Raw genomic sequence first — 17,532 nt, 5'->3', positions numbered from 1 at the left:
ATTCAACCCGATGACTGCAAGGGAAGTAATAAAAAAAAATATTTAACAATCTTATAGACTCATGGCAGTGAGCCAGCGCTAACTACCTCAGCCAATTAAAATGCAAGAACAGTTCTAACTAGCTTTTAGACGGGCACTTAGCAATGTGTTACCTGTCAAGATCTCCCGGCTCCATGTCCCCAGTGAGTTCGGAGACGCGCAGGAACAGCATGGCACCTGACATTTAGTAGGCTAGCAAACAACTGTTTGACAGATATTATAGTAGCTGTCAAAGCCACCAGATTCCTCCTTTTCCCCAACAGCTGCTGAAGGGGCTGTGCATGCTCACGTGCTAATCTTGCGAAATTAAAAAGCAACGTTGGGATGTAGGTAGGAATAACCACACTGCCCAGTCACCAGGGCAGATTACAGGCCACGAGGAGAGTTTGTTCACACCAGCCAGCGTGGAGGGAGCTTACCAGGGTCTCCTTCCTCCTCCGCAGACTTCGCAGTCTCCTCTGCTTTCCTGGGGAGGTGGAGCTTTGATTTCTCCCTGTCACCTGCAGCCTCAGCTCTCTTCTCACCGTCCGGCACGGCAGCTTGTGCCTTGGCTTCCAGCACTTGTTTGTCTGGCTGCAGCTCTTTGTATGGCGGCCTGCCATCCTGCTGCACGACCACCTCCAGGACGTTCTTCGGATTCTTAACGGGTTTGTCAGTCCCTCCCCGCAGTTGGTTCTCAGCGAGCGCTTCCTTCCCTTGTTTCGGGCCAAGTGCCTCTTTCTGGGGATTCAGCACGGCTGGCTCCTCCAGCGCTGGCTTGAGCAGGCGATCGTTGGCTCCTCCGGGCGCAAGCTTGTTCTCATCGGATTCCTCCCGCTCCCGCCCCATGTCCACGACCACTTCGTCGTGCGGGACGGGTGGCTCGTGGCGATGTGCTTCCCCCACGGGCAGGGCAATCCCTAGGGCGGGCGACAGGCAGGGTTAGGGGGCTTAAGACCAACAGGAGAAAGGAACGGGCAGGAGGTTCACAGCACACCCAGCACCCACCGACCTGCTGCCCTTTTTCAGCCCTGCCTTTCCTTCCTCATCAGGAGGCTGCTTTTTTAATGGTTGGACTTGATGATCTTAAAGGTCTTTTCCAACCTAAATGATTCTATGACTCTAACGCACCTCAAGAGCATCAAATATTAAATCACCTTCAGTCCACGAGGTATCAGAGATCAGGATCCTTATCTAAAATAGTCCTGCAGTGTACATCTCCCAGCTCAAAGCTGGCACCCTTTCCCCAAGTTCCTCGTTACCTTGATCGGGACGGTCAAGCTGTACTTTCTCCTCCGGCTTTCCTCTCTCCTCCTCTCTCTTGGGTACCTCCATGGGCACCTTGATCTGGGGCTGCTCCATCTCCTCCTTATCCAGCAGCTTTGGTTTATCGCGGTCATCCTCCGCCTCCTCTACTGCCGGGTTCTGGTCTGCAAAGGCAGGACAGTTAATTGCACGAGGTTACGCACGGCTGCACCGTTGCTCCACGGGCAGGATCAAGGCAATCTCTTTGTCTGCCGCAACCCCCTTTACCAACACAAGCCCAGCAGCTATTTTCCCTCCCGCGCCCGTACGGAGGGGTTGGGGCTTTTGTTCTGGGGTCGCCTGTTTGTTTTCCCTACAGAGGCTTTTTATGGCACTGCCGGCGCGGAAGCCCAGGCCAGGCGGCGAGGCAGGGCCGGGATGGAGCCGGCTGCCGCTGCGAGCCCATGCCGCCAGATGGTAGCATCCTCCCGGCTCCCCCGCGCCGGACCCCCCAGCACCGGCAAAAACCAAGGGGGGGGGTCCAACCGCAGCCCCCCTTCATCTACATGCTGCAAAGCGGCTCAAAACCTCTTTTTTTTTGTTTTGTTTTGTTTTTTGTGGGTTTTGTTGTTGTTTTGGGGTTTTTTGTGTGGTTTTTTTTTTTTTTCATTTCTCCTTTTTGTGCAGGAGCATTTCCCCAGCCCTTCAAACACCGCAAGGAGAAGACACAAAGTTTTGAGGAGCGCAATGAAACAGGCATTAGGGGGAACTCCCGAGGGAGCCGGGGACTCTCCCCATCTCTCCCTCAAAGAGACGGGATGCTTCTGGAAGACACATCCCAGTCAAACCAGTCACTGGGATGTGCTGGAGTAACCACGTGGAACTCATGGCACATCCCATGGATGGGAACGGTCCCTTCCGACCCCAGGGTGGCAGAAGACGACTCACACAGCGTCAACAGGGAGTGAACTCTTCCTCAGAAGAGCAACAGAGGAGGAAATTTAATTGTTTCCCAGCACTGAAGTTGTTCTGCAGATTTTTTTTCCATCCAACAAACTCTAAAAAAAAATCTATCTTCTGTAACAAAAAAAAAAAATCCCAACTCTTCCCCCCATTTGCCCTCCCCCATGCAATTTCCTTTGGGGAATTAATTCTATAAACATCTTTCAATTTTCTCCTCCCCCTCCGCAGGGCTGGTGCGATTTATTACAAGATGAACTCATGGGAAAGAAGAGATTGCCACAACTTCAGCTGCGTGGGCCTTACCCAAATAGGGGGGGGGAAAAACCCGACAAGCTTAAGTACAAAATCCTGGCCCAGAGGGATCCGTGCCAGAAAGACCCAGCGCCGGTCCAGAAACCTGGACACTCTGGCCCAGAGTTCCGCACCCAGCTGAAGGGACGTGCGCCGGGGCTGGCCAGCTTTCAAAGTTCCTTTGGTTCGGGAATGACGGTGGGAGGGGAAAAGGACTCGGATTTTCTGAGAAACTCAAGTTTGGTACCCAAGGGTCCCCTCTCTCCATTGAGGGACTTCCCAGGGTTCAGCAAGTCACGGCAGGACACTCCTCCTTTCAGGAAAAAATGGACTGGAGGAACCGGTGCCCAGCCCTGGACGGGGGCCCTGGGAAGCAGGAGGCTGAGGCCGCGGAGGGGAGCGCTCGGCACGGCTGCGGATGTTCCCAGCTAAATTCTGGCCTCGCAGCAAAAAATTATTTACTCTATTGGAGGAAAGTTTTTTGTTAATTGGTTCATGAAGCCAGGAGATGGCTGAATTTGGAGAAGTCCGCGGCGTGCCTGAAACCAGAGGATCCAGAGAACCACCACGGTGGCAGAGCCGTTCCCAGGGCAGGAGGGGATGAGGACCCGAGGCAGCCGCGCAGCAAGACGATGTTCGAGAGGGATAAAAAACGGGGGGCAGGGGGAAGTTTTCCACGTAAGGGGGACATGGAGGAGTTAAAACCAGAAGGACCCCCGTGAGCACGGCAGGGTTTGGCCGGAGGAGCCTGCAGCAGGTGAACCCCCCTGCGGGTCCGGGCCGCGACGGAGGGGCTGGGGGAGGCCCCGCCGCTGGGAGAAGCGTCAATCGTAAATCAAGAGGCAGCCGCATGTTCCGTGTTCTGCACACAATGCAAGAAAAGACCAAAACACAAACAAAACACAAACAAAAATAAAAGTCTCCACACCATAATAAGACAAAGTTGCCTCTAAGCCGTCATTTGCTCAGCAGGAAACAAAATTAAGTTCATCATCAGGGCGTGAATTAACGACCTCTCACGCTGCATGGAAATCTATAAGGGGCTATATGTGGTTTGCAGAGAACAATTTTGCTCAGGATGTGTAATAATCGCTCTAACTGTCTAGTCGCCCTCCAGGTCCCTTTGGAGAGCGTTACAGTAATGCTGCGCCTCTTAATGTTTTATGAGTGGCGTTGGACTTTACAGGCAAGGGCTGAGCGGCTGTAAAAGCTTTTTGGCTTACACCACCAGGACCTGGGCGTTCGGCAGCACCAGGAGGGTTTGCCTTGCCCCAGCGCGGCCCCTGCTGCCGGCGGGTCCTGCCGAGCTGCCCCGGCTCGCGATGCTCTTCAGCAGCTCCTCTCTCACGCTTACAGGGCGGCGAAGGGAAGCCAGGGCTTTCTGCAACTGATTTGTGTGTGTGCGTGTGCGCGCGTATGTGTTGTGGTTTGCCAACAGCCTCTCTAGGCTGCTATAAAATTTCATGATTAGCAACCTAAAAGCTTCCCTTCCCCCCTGGCTCCTGGGTCGGATAGTAGCAATGGTCCCAGAAAGGCATTAAATCCCTCCTCACATGGTTTTCCTATCGTGCTTGTCCACCGCAGCAACAACTGTAGCCAAAAGCTGCGTCCACACAGCCCGCTCTCGGCAGGGGCAGCGAGACGGGTCCCGCCGTGCTCCCCCTGAGCTGAGGGGGAGCCGGCGTGGGGAGCAGGGGAGCCCCAGGGACAGCACGGGGGCTCGGCGAGACACCACCCTCTCTGTGTCACTGAGCAGTGCCCGGAGCATCATCCCAGGGCTGACGAGAGACGTGGGATGCAGGACCTGCTCGTGCCGGTCCAACACCGGAGTCACTTAAATGGCTTCAGCGCAGAGAAACAGAGCAAGAGGTGTGAGCTCGTGCTAAGGAAAACGAAGATGAACAAGCGGGGCAGAGGGATGGGGGCAAACCGCTGGCCTGCGACGTGCCGAGCAGCCCTGCAGCCCCGAGCAGGGCAGGAGAACCCTCCCCGGGGAGCCCCGCGCAGCCCCCCCAGCCCCGGCGGGGGCCTCCAGCAGCTCCCCCTCCCCCCTGAAACGGTGACAGATTTCACAAGGTTATCGAATGGCATCACTGAAATTAGTTCACAGTTGTCTCCTGACGCACCAGCAGTAAAAACGAACCCAAATTACAAGAGGCTGATAGTTCCTTTTCTGTGTCACAGGCACTATTAAAAGCTCGCTCGCACAAAGCACCAGGGAGAGCTGCAGCAGAGTCAAGCTGTTCCTGCAGCTATTAGGAGCTGTGCAGAATCCACGTTTCACACATGTTCGGGGCTGCTCGGGCTAATAACGCCGGCGGGGACGCAGCCTGCGGCCAGGCAGGTCTTTTTTTTTTTGGGGGGGGGGGGGAGGCAAACACGCACAGATGCAGCACAGGGACAGAGGAGCCCTCAGCATCCCGCCCCGCTGCACGCCGGCAGCCCACAGAGAACGCAGAGCCAAGTTTCACCCAAGTCCATAAAACACGGACCGGCACACACGGGAGGGCTCGTGGGGTGGACGGGGAAGGGTCCCCAGCACGCCAGCTCCCCGCAGCGCCGGGGAAAGGGCGCTCTTGCATAAGGAGCGTGAATCAGGTCTTTGTTACCCGATATTGCACAACACCAGAGAAAGAAAATGAAGCAGCAATGATCAAGTAAGGAGCTGAAAAATATTACAAAATCTTAATCCGCCCCATGAGACCCTCTAGGGTGCTTTCAAATACAGAGAGAAATTGCCTAATTAGCTTTTTTTTTTTTTTTAAATGGATAATTGCCTTCATGAGCTTTCACAGGCAGCTTAGCAACCTTTTAACATACGCGCACACGCTGCATGGAGCGGCAGAACGTTTCTGAAAGGGGTTTTATACCTTTCCCGAAGAGCTGCTGACAGTAAACCTCAAGCAATACAGGCAGGGGCTGTAATGGGCACTTGGGTGTCGTTAGTAAAAACACTATTCAGAGTTCGCTGGTCAATACGTGTTCACATAAAAGGGCAATGTTCTAATATTCATAATCCCAGGGCCCACAGGGCAGGGTTTTAATGAAAGTCTGTACAGTTCTGGTCTCTGCAACATCAAAGAGGCCAATAAAACTCCTCTCACATGCTGACAGGCGAAAGTCAGACGGTGAAGGCAGGGCTGGGAAAAGGCCCCGCGCAGCCCCCGCGTTTGCCTCCGCCAGGCAGCTCCCAGTGCGGGGAAGGGGCACGGAGGGTCCCTCCGCCTGGGGAAGGGGCCGAGCACCCACCGCGGCGCTCGGGGAGAAGCCGTGTGTTTCTGCTAAAGCCCCGTGCGAGGAATACGAACCAGATGTGCGCCGAGGAGGGCACCCAGGTGATGCGGGGCAGCCCGCATCCTGCGCGCCCCATGAATGGCAGGATGCAGCTGCTGCAGTGTTTTCCAGGCTGTGGGCTCCTGCCTCTGCAAAACAAGGCGGGCGAGGACGAGGGGGGAGCCGCGGGGGGGCGGGGAAGAAGGGCACCATTTAACGCCTTTCATTGCTAGTCAAGCCGACATCCTGCGGAGGCACAGGGAGGCACGGATCCAAGGCACGGGGTGGTTCGCAGCAGCGGGTCTCCCAGGGCAGCCCCACGTCCCCCAGCGCCGGCCGCCCTGCGAGTTTCTTGCCCCCATTCGTCTCCCCCCTGCACCATCCCGCTCCCTCCTCCCAGGGGATGGAGCGCCCAGGCCAGGCTCTGCTCCCCAGGGCAGAGCCAGCAGCCCCCTGCTGCGAAAGGGACCCCGCTGGACTCGGAGGGCAGCTGAGCATCCCCTGGGCAGAGGCTCGTCAGCGCATTAGGAGCTGCACAGCTCCTCCCCGGGAAGTTTACGAACCAAGAGCACTAAAAACGCCTTCCTCCCAGGTAGGATTATTTAATCCAGCAGTAAGTACCACGCAATAAGGGCTAACGCCAAGGAGCTCTGGGCACAGGCGGCGGGTGCGGCAGGGCGACCGATGAGCCGCTGCGCTCCGCGATGATTAGACGCAGGCGTCCTGCTCCGCCGCCCCGGCTCATGCGGAGAAGTGGAGAAGAGATTTAGCAAACTCCAGCGGACACCATCTTTTATGGGACTTTTTTTATTTTCCCAGTCACAAGAACACGTGTCATTAGCGACTCCTCCTGAAACGAGCAGCTGTTCTTTGGCCATTACTGCTCCAAAATTAACCAAGACGGAAGAATTCAATTGCATCCCTCCTCCCAGCCCTGCTGAGTGTGCTCGATTAAGGGATTGAGAGCATCTTTTGCTCAGAGTTCACGGGTTTCCTAGTGCCTGAGAAGGCATGCACGCCTTGGGTGAACCATGAGCACGCGCGCATAAAACCCCACCGCTGCCAGGGACGGAGCAACCCAGGAGTGAATGTTATCGGCAGCAGCACCGGTGTCTCGGAGACACTCAAAGCTGCTCGGCAGGAACAGAGCCAACAACCAGGAGGGAGGATAATCTCCAGAAGAGACAGCCCCTTTCTCGCTTCCGTTCTCAATCTCTGCGAGGATATTTCAAGGCCCCCAAAGAACAAAAAAAAAAAAAAAAAAAAAAAAGAAAAAAAGCAAGAGCAGAACCAAAGAAAAATAAAATAAAGAAACAGGACACAGCCCCAGATGAGGGGCAGCGCAGGGTCACGCGACACCTGCTAGCGATGGCCTTGCAAGGCAAGCCTGCAGCTGGGGAAGGGAGGGAGCGGCCGTAATTCTATCAGCGGCCACAGTAAACAAATAATAAATAATGTGAACCAGTAAACAAAGCTGAGGCATAATCACAGGCTTTGTCAGAGCTAAAACCCAATCCAAATTTATATCCTCACAACCAAAAAAAGTCAGTGCCCATAAATTTACATACCTTTGAGTGCAATGAATGGCTTGTTATTGGAAGCACGGACAATGCGCTGGCAGAAATGGTGAAAGCAGCCCTGTTTGGCCACTCACACCCCTCGTACAGGTGGCCAGCGTGGAGCCAGCGCTGGGCTGTGCTCACAGAGCTGCATTTATTACCCTGAACGGGGAGACCGCGCTCTGTCCTTACAGGGGACTCCAGCCCCCACACCCCACCTTTCCTTTCCTTTCCCTTCCCAAAAGAATAACTCCCACACGGTACCACTGGAGCTCAGTCCGGGCTTTTCCAGAAGGCAAAAATGCAGCCTTTCTTAGGAAGAGTCCCCAGGATGCTGTGAAGATGTACGGAGCTGCCTGGAAATGACCCTGCTTCCCCTACACTTGAAAAAAAATTTATTTTTTTTTTTTTTAAAGAGGTGGAGCTGGGAGCAGGGCTGGGAAGCACAACTCAAGCAGCCACATACCTGGGATTTTGACTGAATCCTGGTCAATTCTGTTCTGCTCTCCATCCAGGTGCTCCAAGCCCACCACTTCTGTCTTCACCGGGGCGTCCTCCGTTGCAGACAAGGTGGTATACGTACTAATGACCAGTATTCCCAGGCCAATCCACAGTATAATCTGCACAATGTGCCAGAGCTTCAGTTAGCACAGCAAAACAAACGGGACTGCTCTGTACAGCATTCTTCATGCAAACACTGTCTCCAAACAATTCAAAGCTCAGTGCAATTACACATGTCAATAAGAGAGAGAGAAGAGGAGAGAAATTTAAGAGGTGGAAAAGAAAAAAAGCGTAGCTTTTGGGCTGCAATTTGTATTTGGATGTAGAGACATACCAAGGAGAGTTTCAGATGCTGGAAGCTGTTGAAAAGGCGACTGCTGTATGGGAAGGGCCCAAAAGCAAGTGGACAGGACGTAAGGGCAGAAAAATGCATGTGGCAGAAAGAGTCCAGCTGCAAAGACTCACTCCCTGGTATTTCCAGCAGCTACATTAGAACACCATGAAATCAGGTCTGGCCGAGAACAGAGATGCCCGACCTGTTTACAAGCCCAGAAAGGTTTCTAGGGAGCTGGTTAAAAATTCTTATTTTTGAGAGCAAGAATAAGATGTCTACACACAAGTCCTGGTGGCCAGTGCTCAAGAAGCTGATAAGAATCCTTACCGATTTCCAGATGCCTAGGACCAAATAGATTATAAATAGAAAGCCAGAATCTGGGTCCTGCGGAGGGAAGGGCTCTACGAATTTCTCTAACTCAAAAAGGAGAAAGTGACCACCTCCAAAAAGAACATTTCTACAGCTTATTATCTAATGATAAATTGATCTAAAAGGATCTAATTCCACATGAGCTGTAAGAAAGAATAAAAAAAAAACTCTCTGCTTTTGACAGCACCAAAAAAAAAAAAAAAATCTCTGGGAGCACTAGCAATTCACGGGGAAACTCGAGAAGGACAAGCAAGACAACGCACTGCAGCAACAGGGGCCGAGGAACATCTGCCGTGTTTGGTGTCAGGGCTGCCCAACGCCTGCCTGCTCCTCCAGACGAGAGCAGCACCATTCAAAGAACCGAGCGGATGGACTGCTGGCTGACAACCCCGACTGGGGAGATTTAATTAAACTCTTAATATATTATTTTTATCTAGTTACTTATTGCAATTGTCACAGTAAGGGCTTCTCATGGAACCTGGTTTGCATGTCAACGCGTCAAGCGCACTGAATGACTGGTAGGAGAAAGTCTGCAAGAGTTTGCGCTGAAGGAAGCAGACAAAGCAGCGGCACCCTCCGCTAGAAAAACAGTCTTCCCACAAACTCCTTTCCACAACAGACTATGGAAGCAACAGGAACCATCACATGCAAAACAGTAAACGCCTCTGCAATCCTGGGAGGCTGAAAGTTTGCAGCAAATTGGTATTTATGATGCAGAAATTCCCTCCCTCTTTTTTTTTTTAAAGTACATTCTGCTCTCTGAAGCACCAGGGACCAAGCTCATTTCTGCAGCTCTGCATATGTCAGCAAAGGATCCAAGACGATGCTGCAAACTGCATCTTTTCTTTGCACCTCACGGCTGCCCCATGCAACACTGGGAGCTTGCAGGCAGCACACCGCTGGCTCTCCTCTGCTTTTCGCCAGTTCCCATCCCCAGCCCTGCTGTGTGCACGCTGACTGCAGGCTGCCGGGGAGGGGACACCACTTCTTCCACCCCACGTCTAACAAGAACCAACTCGCTATGCATGCTGCAGGAGGCAATCGTAAAAAACTCTCAATCTGCAAAGGAAAAATGCTGCTTTGGTACACGATCTTGTTGCTGTTCAGTCGGAACCACACAAGCTGCCCGGCCCCTTTGCAGAGAGGCACAACACCCAGAGGACTGGTGATGCCGACTTGGGCTGCGATAGCAGCTCACGAGAGGACCACGTCCTGCGGGACTCCTCCTCTTCCCCCAGAATCCTTACCCTACAGCATTTACAGCTCAGTTAACAAAAAGCCCAACAAAAGGATGCTACTCGGTGTGAGAAAAACCAGGAACAGCTACAGGGGACCATTGCTACAACTGGGAGCTGCCAGAAAACTGAAAATAAAGGGAAGTGAAATTGAAAGAAGTTAAAACTTTGGCATCCCCAGGGGAGGGAGGAGAGGCAAATGCTTTCCTCTCCTTCCTTGCACCGAGGGTGATCGCCCAGAAATGCAGGCCAGGGCGGTCAGAGCCCCGGGCCCAAGAGACCCTCTTCTCAGCACACCCCTGCAGACAGACAGACGCCTTCAGAAGGAAAAGGCTGGTGGGATGCGAAGAAGCTCTGGCCAAGGGATGCGCAGCGTGGTCAAGGAGCAGAGGCCAGACCTTAGAGACATTGCAAAGGAAACAGAAGTAAAATCCGCTCCCTGCCTTGCCGTGTGGGTGCACAAAGAGCAGATATCCTGCCATCCCGCTCAGGCCAAAAGCGGAGTCAGCAGGTCCCTGCCACTGCTGCCCTCGGCTTGGAGCTCCTCCACTTCCTCCCCTCGCACAATCCACAGCCCCGGCAGAAACACACTTTGTGACTGGAAGGCTGTTCTGGCGTCTTCCAGAAACAACAGCGGAGAGGAAGAGCGTTTCCACAAAGAGGATCTATTCTGGTGCCACAGGAACTAGGAGCAACGTGGGAGAGAAGGGAACTGTAGGAAATGGCTGAAAACATTAAATGTTTTAAAAGGATTTTTGTTGTTTCTTATCTTAGTGGGGACCCATGGGCCTGAATGCCTCGGACACAAACCCCTTTGATTGTTTGGAGTTCATCTGTGAGCTTCCCAGAGCAGTGGGTACGGGCACACGTGGCAGTACAAGAACAGTCCGCAGGCTGGGCTGTGCATGAACCAGCAGCCATCCTTCACCTTCAGCTCCCCCGCTGGCACGCCGCCTCCTCACCTGCCCTGTCAGCAACTGCAGACCAGAATAAAGAGGTCCACAATTCGGCTTAATTTCATGGAGATACTTATGGTATGGAAAACCAGACAGTTTGTACTCAAGGGACCAAAAAGGCTGATCTGGCAATCAAAGGAAGCAGAACATGGGGTGCAAGGACCCAGTGGCTCAAGGAACAAAACACAGGCAGAGGAGCCACCTACCCCTAAAACATCCAGCTGAAGAGCTGAGAACCTGGAGCAAGGAGAGGGACAACACTGCAAAGCAGTTATAAGCCAGTGTCTGGTCCCACAGGAAGGATCTCCCCCACACCTTTGAAAAGCAAACCCGCCGAGAGCAGAGACCCTTCTCCAGAAGCACCTCTCAACGTGGACATGGCAAGAGGACATGCAAACCCCTCTGGCCACAGCCTCCTCCACCAGCCAGGTCAGCAAGGCAAAGGCTTGTCTCCCGAGAGGAGCGCTCCGAGCACGGACAGGAATTCAGGAGAGGAAGTTTACGCGGCCGTTTCCTCTGCTGGTCGCTTTCCCTCGGCCGTCCTTCCTCCCAGAAGATAACTCGAACTTTGTACAGCAGTGTCATTAGCTCAGACCATCTCCTCTAACCACGCCTGAGCCATCAGCGGGAAGCAAAAAAAAACTGCATTTGTGTAGAGTGACGACATCCTCCAAACTGCGCTGTTTTGGACACCAAGCGTTTGGAGGGACAGAGTCATGGCGAAGGAATGCAGAGCCCTGGTCACCGCCGGGTTCCTCCGCTGCGCTGCGACAGCGATGCTGCGCTTGAAGGGCTGTACCGACCCGAAAGCGCCCGTGGTGAAGGTGTGCCGGCCACCGCACTACCAGGGGAGGGCAGAGGGGAATCTCTTTTCCATCTGCACAGAAGCGAGACCGAGGGGTCATTTCCTGACCTCAAGCAGCCTCTCCGCAGCTCCTCTTCCCCAACTGGGACAACAGCAATCCCGGCCTCCCTAGGAGGGGCCTCTCGGACAGGCTTGTGTCAACACTGGGAAGCCAACACCTTCCTGTTAGAAGTTAAACACTCTGTTTACAGACCTTAACGTGACCTTCGGCAGCGCTCTGCCAAACCTCACCCTGTCCCCTCGCTCAAGGCTCCCGGAGGGCAGCAGGACACGAACCCGTACCTTTACAGGAATACACTTGATGCTTAACTGCAAGAAAGGGAACGCTCTCCCCAGTTCATTCACAGCTCCGCACGCCTGACTTCAAGCTTTTTAACTGCTCCGTTACCTGATCGTCTTTCCGACACAACAAGCCTTGCAACCGAGCCACCACCCAGGCTAGCCCAGGCTGCCGTCCCCAGCCCCGACCTGCTCTTCAGCGGCCATGATAATTAACAACTCACTGGCAGAAGCTGCCCACGCTTTTTGCTGGCCAGCAAACATCTGGGACTGCACATATTCCACCCCCTGGAACCCTCTTCACCATTTTTCATGCAGCTTCCCTGTTTTATAGCCTCAGCTTGCACCATCTTCCCAGCTCAGTAAATCTAACCATCCTATCTCGCCAGCCCCACAATGCCCGAGACGGGACTTTGCTGGATGCCAGAGGTGGCCCAATGAAAGCAGTCAGTCCTCAGCAGCAGCACCACAAGAGTTGAGATAATTCAGGCAAGTGTCAAGAGCTGGCGTTGAGAAGGTCTGCTGCTTTTGGAAGAAAGCTAAGGCTGATGGAGGGAGAACATACAGGTGCATTGTTGAGACAGGGAAGAGCGGGGAGGGACAGCTATGCCCAGGGCCAGCTCCTTCTCCCCCTTGACTGCCACTTTTCACAGGAGCATATTTTGATGGACTGGAGAGCCTGATCAAAGAAAAGCAGGAATGAAGGAGGAGACCAAAGACGGAGCGCTTCAGGGGAAGAATAAATGAGTCTTTGCAGAAGACCTGGAGGAACGAGGAGAGGGTGGGCCCAGAATTCTGCTCCAGCGTGGAGGCAGAGGAGGGGCTCTGCAGCCCAGTGAGTTCCTGAAGGCAGGTGTGCCCTCGCTGCAGCACTTCAGAGCATCGGTCAAAGCAAGTATGCAAACTTGACAGGCAATGGATCACTCAAGAGAAGGCTGGACAGCTTGCTACCAGCCCCTTGAAATGCCAGGGTAACCCGGGGGCTGATGCTTTAGATAAGCCCTTATTCCTTTGTGGGGATTTCTGCAGGACAAACATCTTCCCCGGCCTTGTGACCAGCGATTCAGGTCAAGGATTGTGAGGGCCCCAGTGTTCAACCCCGGGCAGCTGACAGTCGCCTCTGGGCAGCCCGTCTAAGAGCTCAGCACATCTTAAGTGCAGTTTCGAGGCACTGCAGAGAAACGTTCTGGCTCAGCCGGAATAGAAAGCAATTCTTGAAAGTGCTCTTTGTTTCTCTGAAAAATCCAGGCTGGCATTCAGACTCCTGCTTGGGGTTTCAGTCAAAGACGTTAGGACCAAAGTGTCAGAATTCAGAGTGAAAGCTGGAAAGTTGGACTATTTCCTTGTGTCAGAGAAAGCACGGGGAAAGAAAAAAAAATACACCCTGCTTAAAAACTTCGTGTACATTTGCAAACCCACAAGTCATTAAACACAGACAAAGCCATTAGTTCTGTAGGACCCACAAAAATGTCGTCCTCTCCCCCTGCTGACTCCACAGTTTGCCGAAAACCTTATTCCCAGCCCAGCACTGTCGTGACTGGTAACGCTGGGGCAGAGGCCTGCTAAAAGGCAGTGGATTAAGTCATTGTCAGAAAAAAACCCCAAACATGTTAATTTCAGCCCCACAAAAGCAAAGGATTTGCAGAAGGAGAGAGATCAAGCACAGCAAAGAGCCACTTTGTTTCAGTCCCCGAGGAGGCCAATTCAAACTGGAGCAAAAGGGAAAGCTAAACTTCTAATAGCCTCTGAACGACCCCAAGTTTTAAAAAATCAAATCCTGAAGCAACACCTCTATGTGTGTGTTCCTTTTTATTATTATTTTGGTTGAAACCAGAAAGCTGAGGGTCAGCAGCAAGAACCGCATCGCTGAGAAACCCTGTTTATCTTACCCAGCCCAGGCAGGTTGGGATGTAAAGCCCGTGGAGGTTTTATAGCCTGCCTGGATTTCGCGTTCTGCAGATACAGAACCTGAATCCCACCAGAAGGCGGACTGGAAGGAGCATTTTATGCACCAAATGAATGCTTGGCTTGCGGCTGGAGGGACAAAAAGAGCTGGTGTTCCAGCACAGGGCTGGCCATGTACTGGGCCAGCACCTCCTCCACTGCCGCCTGCATGCCCATAAGCGATGCTGCTCAGAGCAGCCGACCAGAACAACTCCCACCTGTACTGGGCAGACTGGAGGGGGAGGCTGGAGGAGGTGCCGAGCAGTTTCTCTGCTGCAGCCAAATTAACTACGTTCCCAGGCCCCACAGAGGGCTTAGGGGGATGTCAAGCAGCATCAGCACTGACCTGTGAACAAAGTGCATTCTTGTGGATCTTCTTGTAAATAAGAGCTGGGCAGATAAAACAAATGAGGCTTCCCATCGTCGCACCTGTCAGGCCCAGGACTGTTTCCACTGGCAAAGAAGAAGAAGAGAAGTCAGCAAAGGCCCTTTCCAGGACAGGCAGAGCAGCAGCATGTGGTGGCTGTCTGAGCCCACGGGCAGGCTGAGGCACGAGCCCAGCGGGCCTGGCCAGCCCACCCAGAAAAGCAAAAAAAAAAGAGACCAGAGAAAATAGCCAAGCAACCAGCCCTTGCCCCCAACTCCTCACTCACCATTTGGGATCATGATGCCTCCTACCATGGTTCCAAACACAACAGCCAGCGTCAGGGCTTTGAACCGAAGTGGGGGCATATAACCCCCAGCAGCGAAGGTGCCGTCTTTTTGCTAGAAGAGAAAGGGTAGGAGGGGGAGAATAGTTTAGTTCCTGCATCAGAATCCCACAGTTCCTACGCAATTACCCCAGCAGGTTCCAGCAGCTTTGTCACCTCCATGCTATGGTCTCTGCAGAGGTGAATGCTGGGGGGGGGGGGGGCACTAGATGTGGTTGAGCAGTTTTAATATGCAACTGCATTTGAACCTTCAAAACAAGAGTGACGGGGGCACGGAGCCAAAGCTGCTGTTTCCATCCTGCCCCAGATGTGAACTGTACAGCTGTATCCCAGTCCCTGTGCCAGTGCTGCAGCCGCCCAGCCTCAGCGAGCAGCCCCAAGGCCAAGGGCATGAGAAAGAAGCGCAGCTGAGAAGGCAAGAGGGAGAATGGTCACAGGGGGAAGAACTCTGGTTTTGCTACAGCAAGGTGTCCCCAACACCTCCAGGAGCAGGGTTATTCCCACCGTGTTACAACACACATACCAGCTCCTCCGACTTGGCAGGGGGCACCTTGGCTGGACGGCAGAGGGGATGACCAGTGCTGCTGGGGAGCTGCTGATACCGGAGGGTTTCCAGATGCCCTCCGTTTCCCGTCCCATCCCCACCCTGCGAGCAGGAGGTGGGGAAAGCAGAGGACCCAGTGAACCCACATGCCCTGGAGAGCCAGGGGATCCCTGCTCTCCTGGATGCACAGATGGGAGAGGAAAGCAAAGTGACAGGTTCAGAGCCCAAAGAGCACTGAGCAGAGCCCAGGCAAGAGCCGTGGTCCTCCCAAGCACTCCCAGTGCTTAGTCCTCTGCACCCACTGGCTTTCACCGATCGCCTTCTCTCGTCCCCAAGCCCTCCAACGTGAGAAAAGAGCTGGGGGCTTCTCACAGGCAGAAGTGGCAGGATTTAGAGCTATAAATTGCTCAAGTTTTATTTCCTGCCCTAAGAGGTTTCTATTTATGCAGATACACAAAGGCCTCAGAACATTCCCACAATCTCTTACTGTTATTTACTGAATACCATCAGCATGCTTAGTGCCGTACAATACACAGAGGAGAACACGCTACTGCCACAAGGGACTCACAGTCTAAATCAGACAGACCAACTATAGTCACAAAGGCCGTCTGAAGATCTGACCCTGGGAAAGGTGAACGTGTGGGAGAGGGCTCTGCTCCACCGCATGCTTCTGCGCCAGACCAGCACCAAACAGCCCGGGGAGGCACTGGAGGAAGGGGACACCTGATCCCAGAGGGGAGAAGGCCGCTCAGGGGGCTACTGACAGAGGTACAAGGATGCGAATAATAATAAAGGAGCAGAAATGAGCAGGCAGAAACAGAAGCAAGAAGAAGTGAGGCTGGGCTGGGCTCTGAGGCCAGGAACAGAAGCCGGAGCTAAATGCAAAGCAAGATCGAGTTGGCCAGCAAAAGGATGCCAGCTGGAGCAGCAGGAAATAAGGAGGCTCCTCCGTTTCCAAAAGCACATTTCTCCCTCTTTCTGAGGGGGAGAAGCACCTTGGCTCTGAACTGTGTAACACTTCTGCGCAAGAGCCAAAATCCCCAGGGAAGCAGCAGCCACGGGACTTGGGGCACAGCAGAGCAACGGCAGGCTTCAGGCTCGCAGCTCCAGCACTTCTGCCCACGAAATTCCTCCGCAGAGAGGACAAGAACCTCAAAGTACCAGAGATTAACTATTCTGCAGAGCAGGATTTACAGGCTGCCACGGGCCTCCCACCGCACCGTTACCACACACCAGGCACTTAGGATTTCACTGTGAGTTGAGGGTTTGTCCCTCTGGATAGCGAGTACCTACCACAAGTCAGAAATATGCAGTTGTCAACGGAGTCTCAGAGAACCAAGGCACGTTTGTAGCCCAGGTCGGCAGCCGGCAGCCGAAACCAAAGAGTCACAGTAGCCCTTCAAAAAGCAAGTTTCAAAGGTGCACACCAAGGCAGCCAGCTGCTCCTGGCCACACAAGAGGATCTTACCTGCTGCTCAAAGAGAAGGGTGTTCAGCGCTTGTCTGCACGGCAGAATCATCATCGGAAACCCCACAGCTACCGACATCATGAATCCCACTCGAATCATCTCCGTCACAAGGTTGGAAGGGAAGTTCATTAGGACGTTCCCAGCAATGGCTTCAGTGTAACTCACGTAGCCAAAGAAGCCCACCTGTCCGGCAGGAGGGGAGGTGAGCGGATGGGGTTTGACTCCCAAGCACATTCATATCTGCTCTTTACAAAAGGGTGGGAGGTCAGTGACCTCCCGCAAGTTAGGACCAGTCAGCCAAGGAGGGAGCCTGGGGCCACCTCCACGGGCAACCTGCCATCAGCCCCGGCTGCAGCACCCCCAAAATGTTGAGACAAACGGTTAAAGAACAGTGGGACCTTCCTAAAAGCAGAGGCGAGTTTCTCACCAAATACAGGGGGCTTTCACGGAGGACTCTGCAGCAAGGGAACGCTGCCACTGCCAGTGACAAAGAGCAGTGACACCCTGCTTGCTGCCAGGCCCAGGGACCGCCCCCCTCCAACGAAGGACGGGCTGTAACAATTCCCCGCAGCAGCCTAGCTCACGGGGCCAGGTTCTTCTCAGGAATTATTAACTCAGTTTTATTACTGGTGCTTCATGAGGCATAACTTCCTTTACATCTTTCCAATTGCAACAGGCTGAAAGGAGCTCTCCTAAACTCTGGGCAGCATCTCCAGCGCCAGGCTGGGCTCTGGAAGGCAGAGAGTGGGCTGATGCGCAGGGAAGAGCTGGGTCTCCACTCTGCCTCTGCCCAAGGAAATGTGCCACGCTGAAAATTTGGACTCTCCAAATGCCTCCTGCACTGTTTGGTTCATCATCTCCCATCTAATTTTACTTTCAGCAAAATGACTTATCTTTCAGAATAAATACAGATAAGCAGAAACCAGCCCGATGTGAAGACAAATCATCATCCCCGTTACCCCTCCAGAGCGTGACTTC

General features: G+C 53.5%; 1 protein-coding gene across 1 annotated transcript in view; it reads right to left on the bottom strand.

Annotated features, from left to right (window-relative positions):
• SLC38A10 (solute carrier family 38 member 10) overlaps positions 1-17,532 on the bottom strand; it is a gene marked incomplete at its 5' end in the record, with an annotated part of 36,786 nt that overhangs the window by 5,446 nt on the left and 13,808 nt on the right. The window contains 6 exons of the mRNA XM_082492351.1: positions 459-938; positions 1,281-1,448; positions 7,816-7,969; positions 14,179-14,285; positions 14,486-14,597; positions 16,555-16,737. Of these exons, the coding sequence (XP_082348477.1) occupies positions 459-938; positions 1,281-1,448; positions 7,816-7,969; positions 14,179-14,285; positions 14,486-14,597; positions 16,555-16,737 (1,204 nt within the window). The remainder of the gene's footprint in view (positions 1-458; positions 939-1,280; positions 1,449-7,815; positions 7,970-14,178; positions 14,286-14,485; positions 14,598-16,554; positions 16,738-17,532) is intronic.

This window comes from Vanellus vanellus (assembly GCF_965231255.1).
Source record: "Vanellus vanellus genome assembly, chromosome: 17".
Lineage (NCBI taxonomy): Eukaryota > Metazoa > Chordata > Aves > Charadriiformes > Charadriidae > Vanellus > Vanellus vanellus.
Note: the sequence above shows the minus strand (reverse complement) of the source record. Positions and strands in the feature narration are given on the sequence as shown.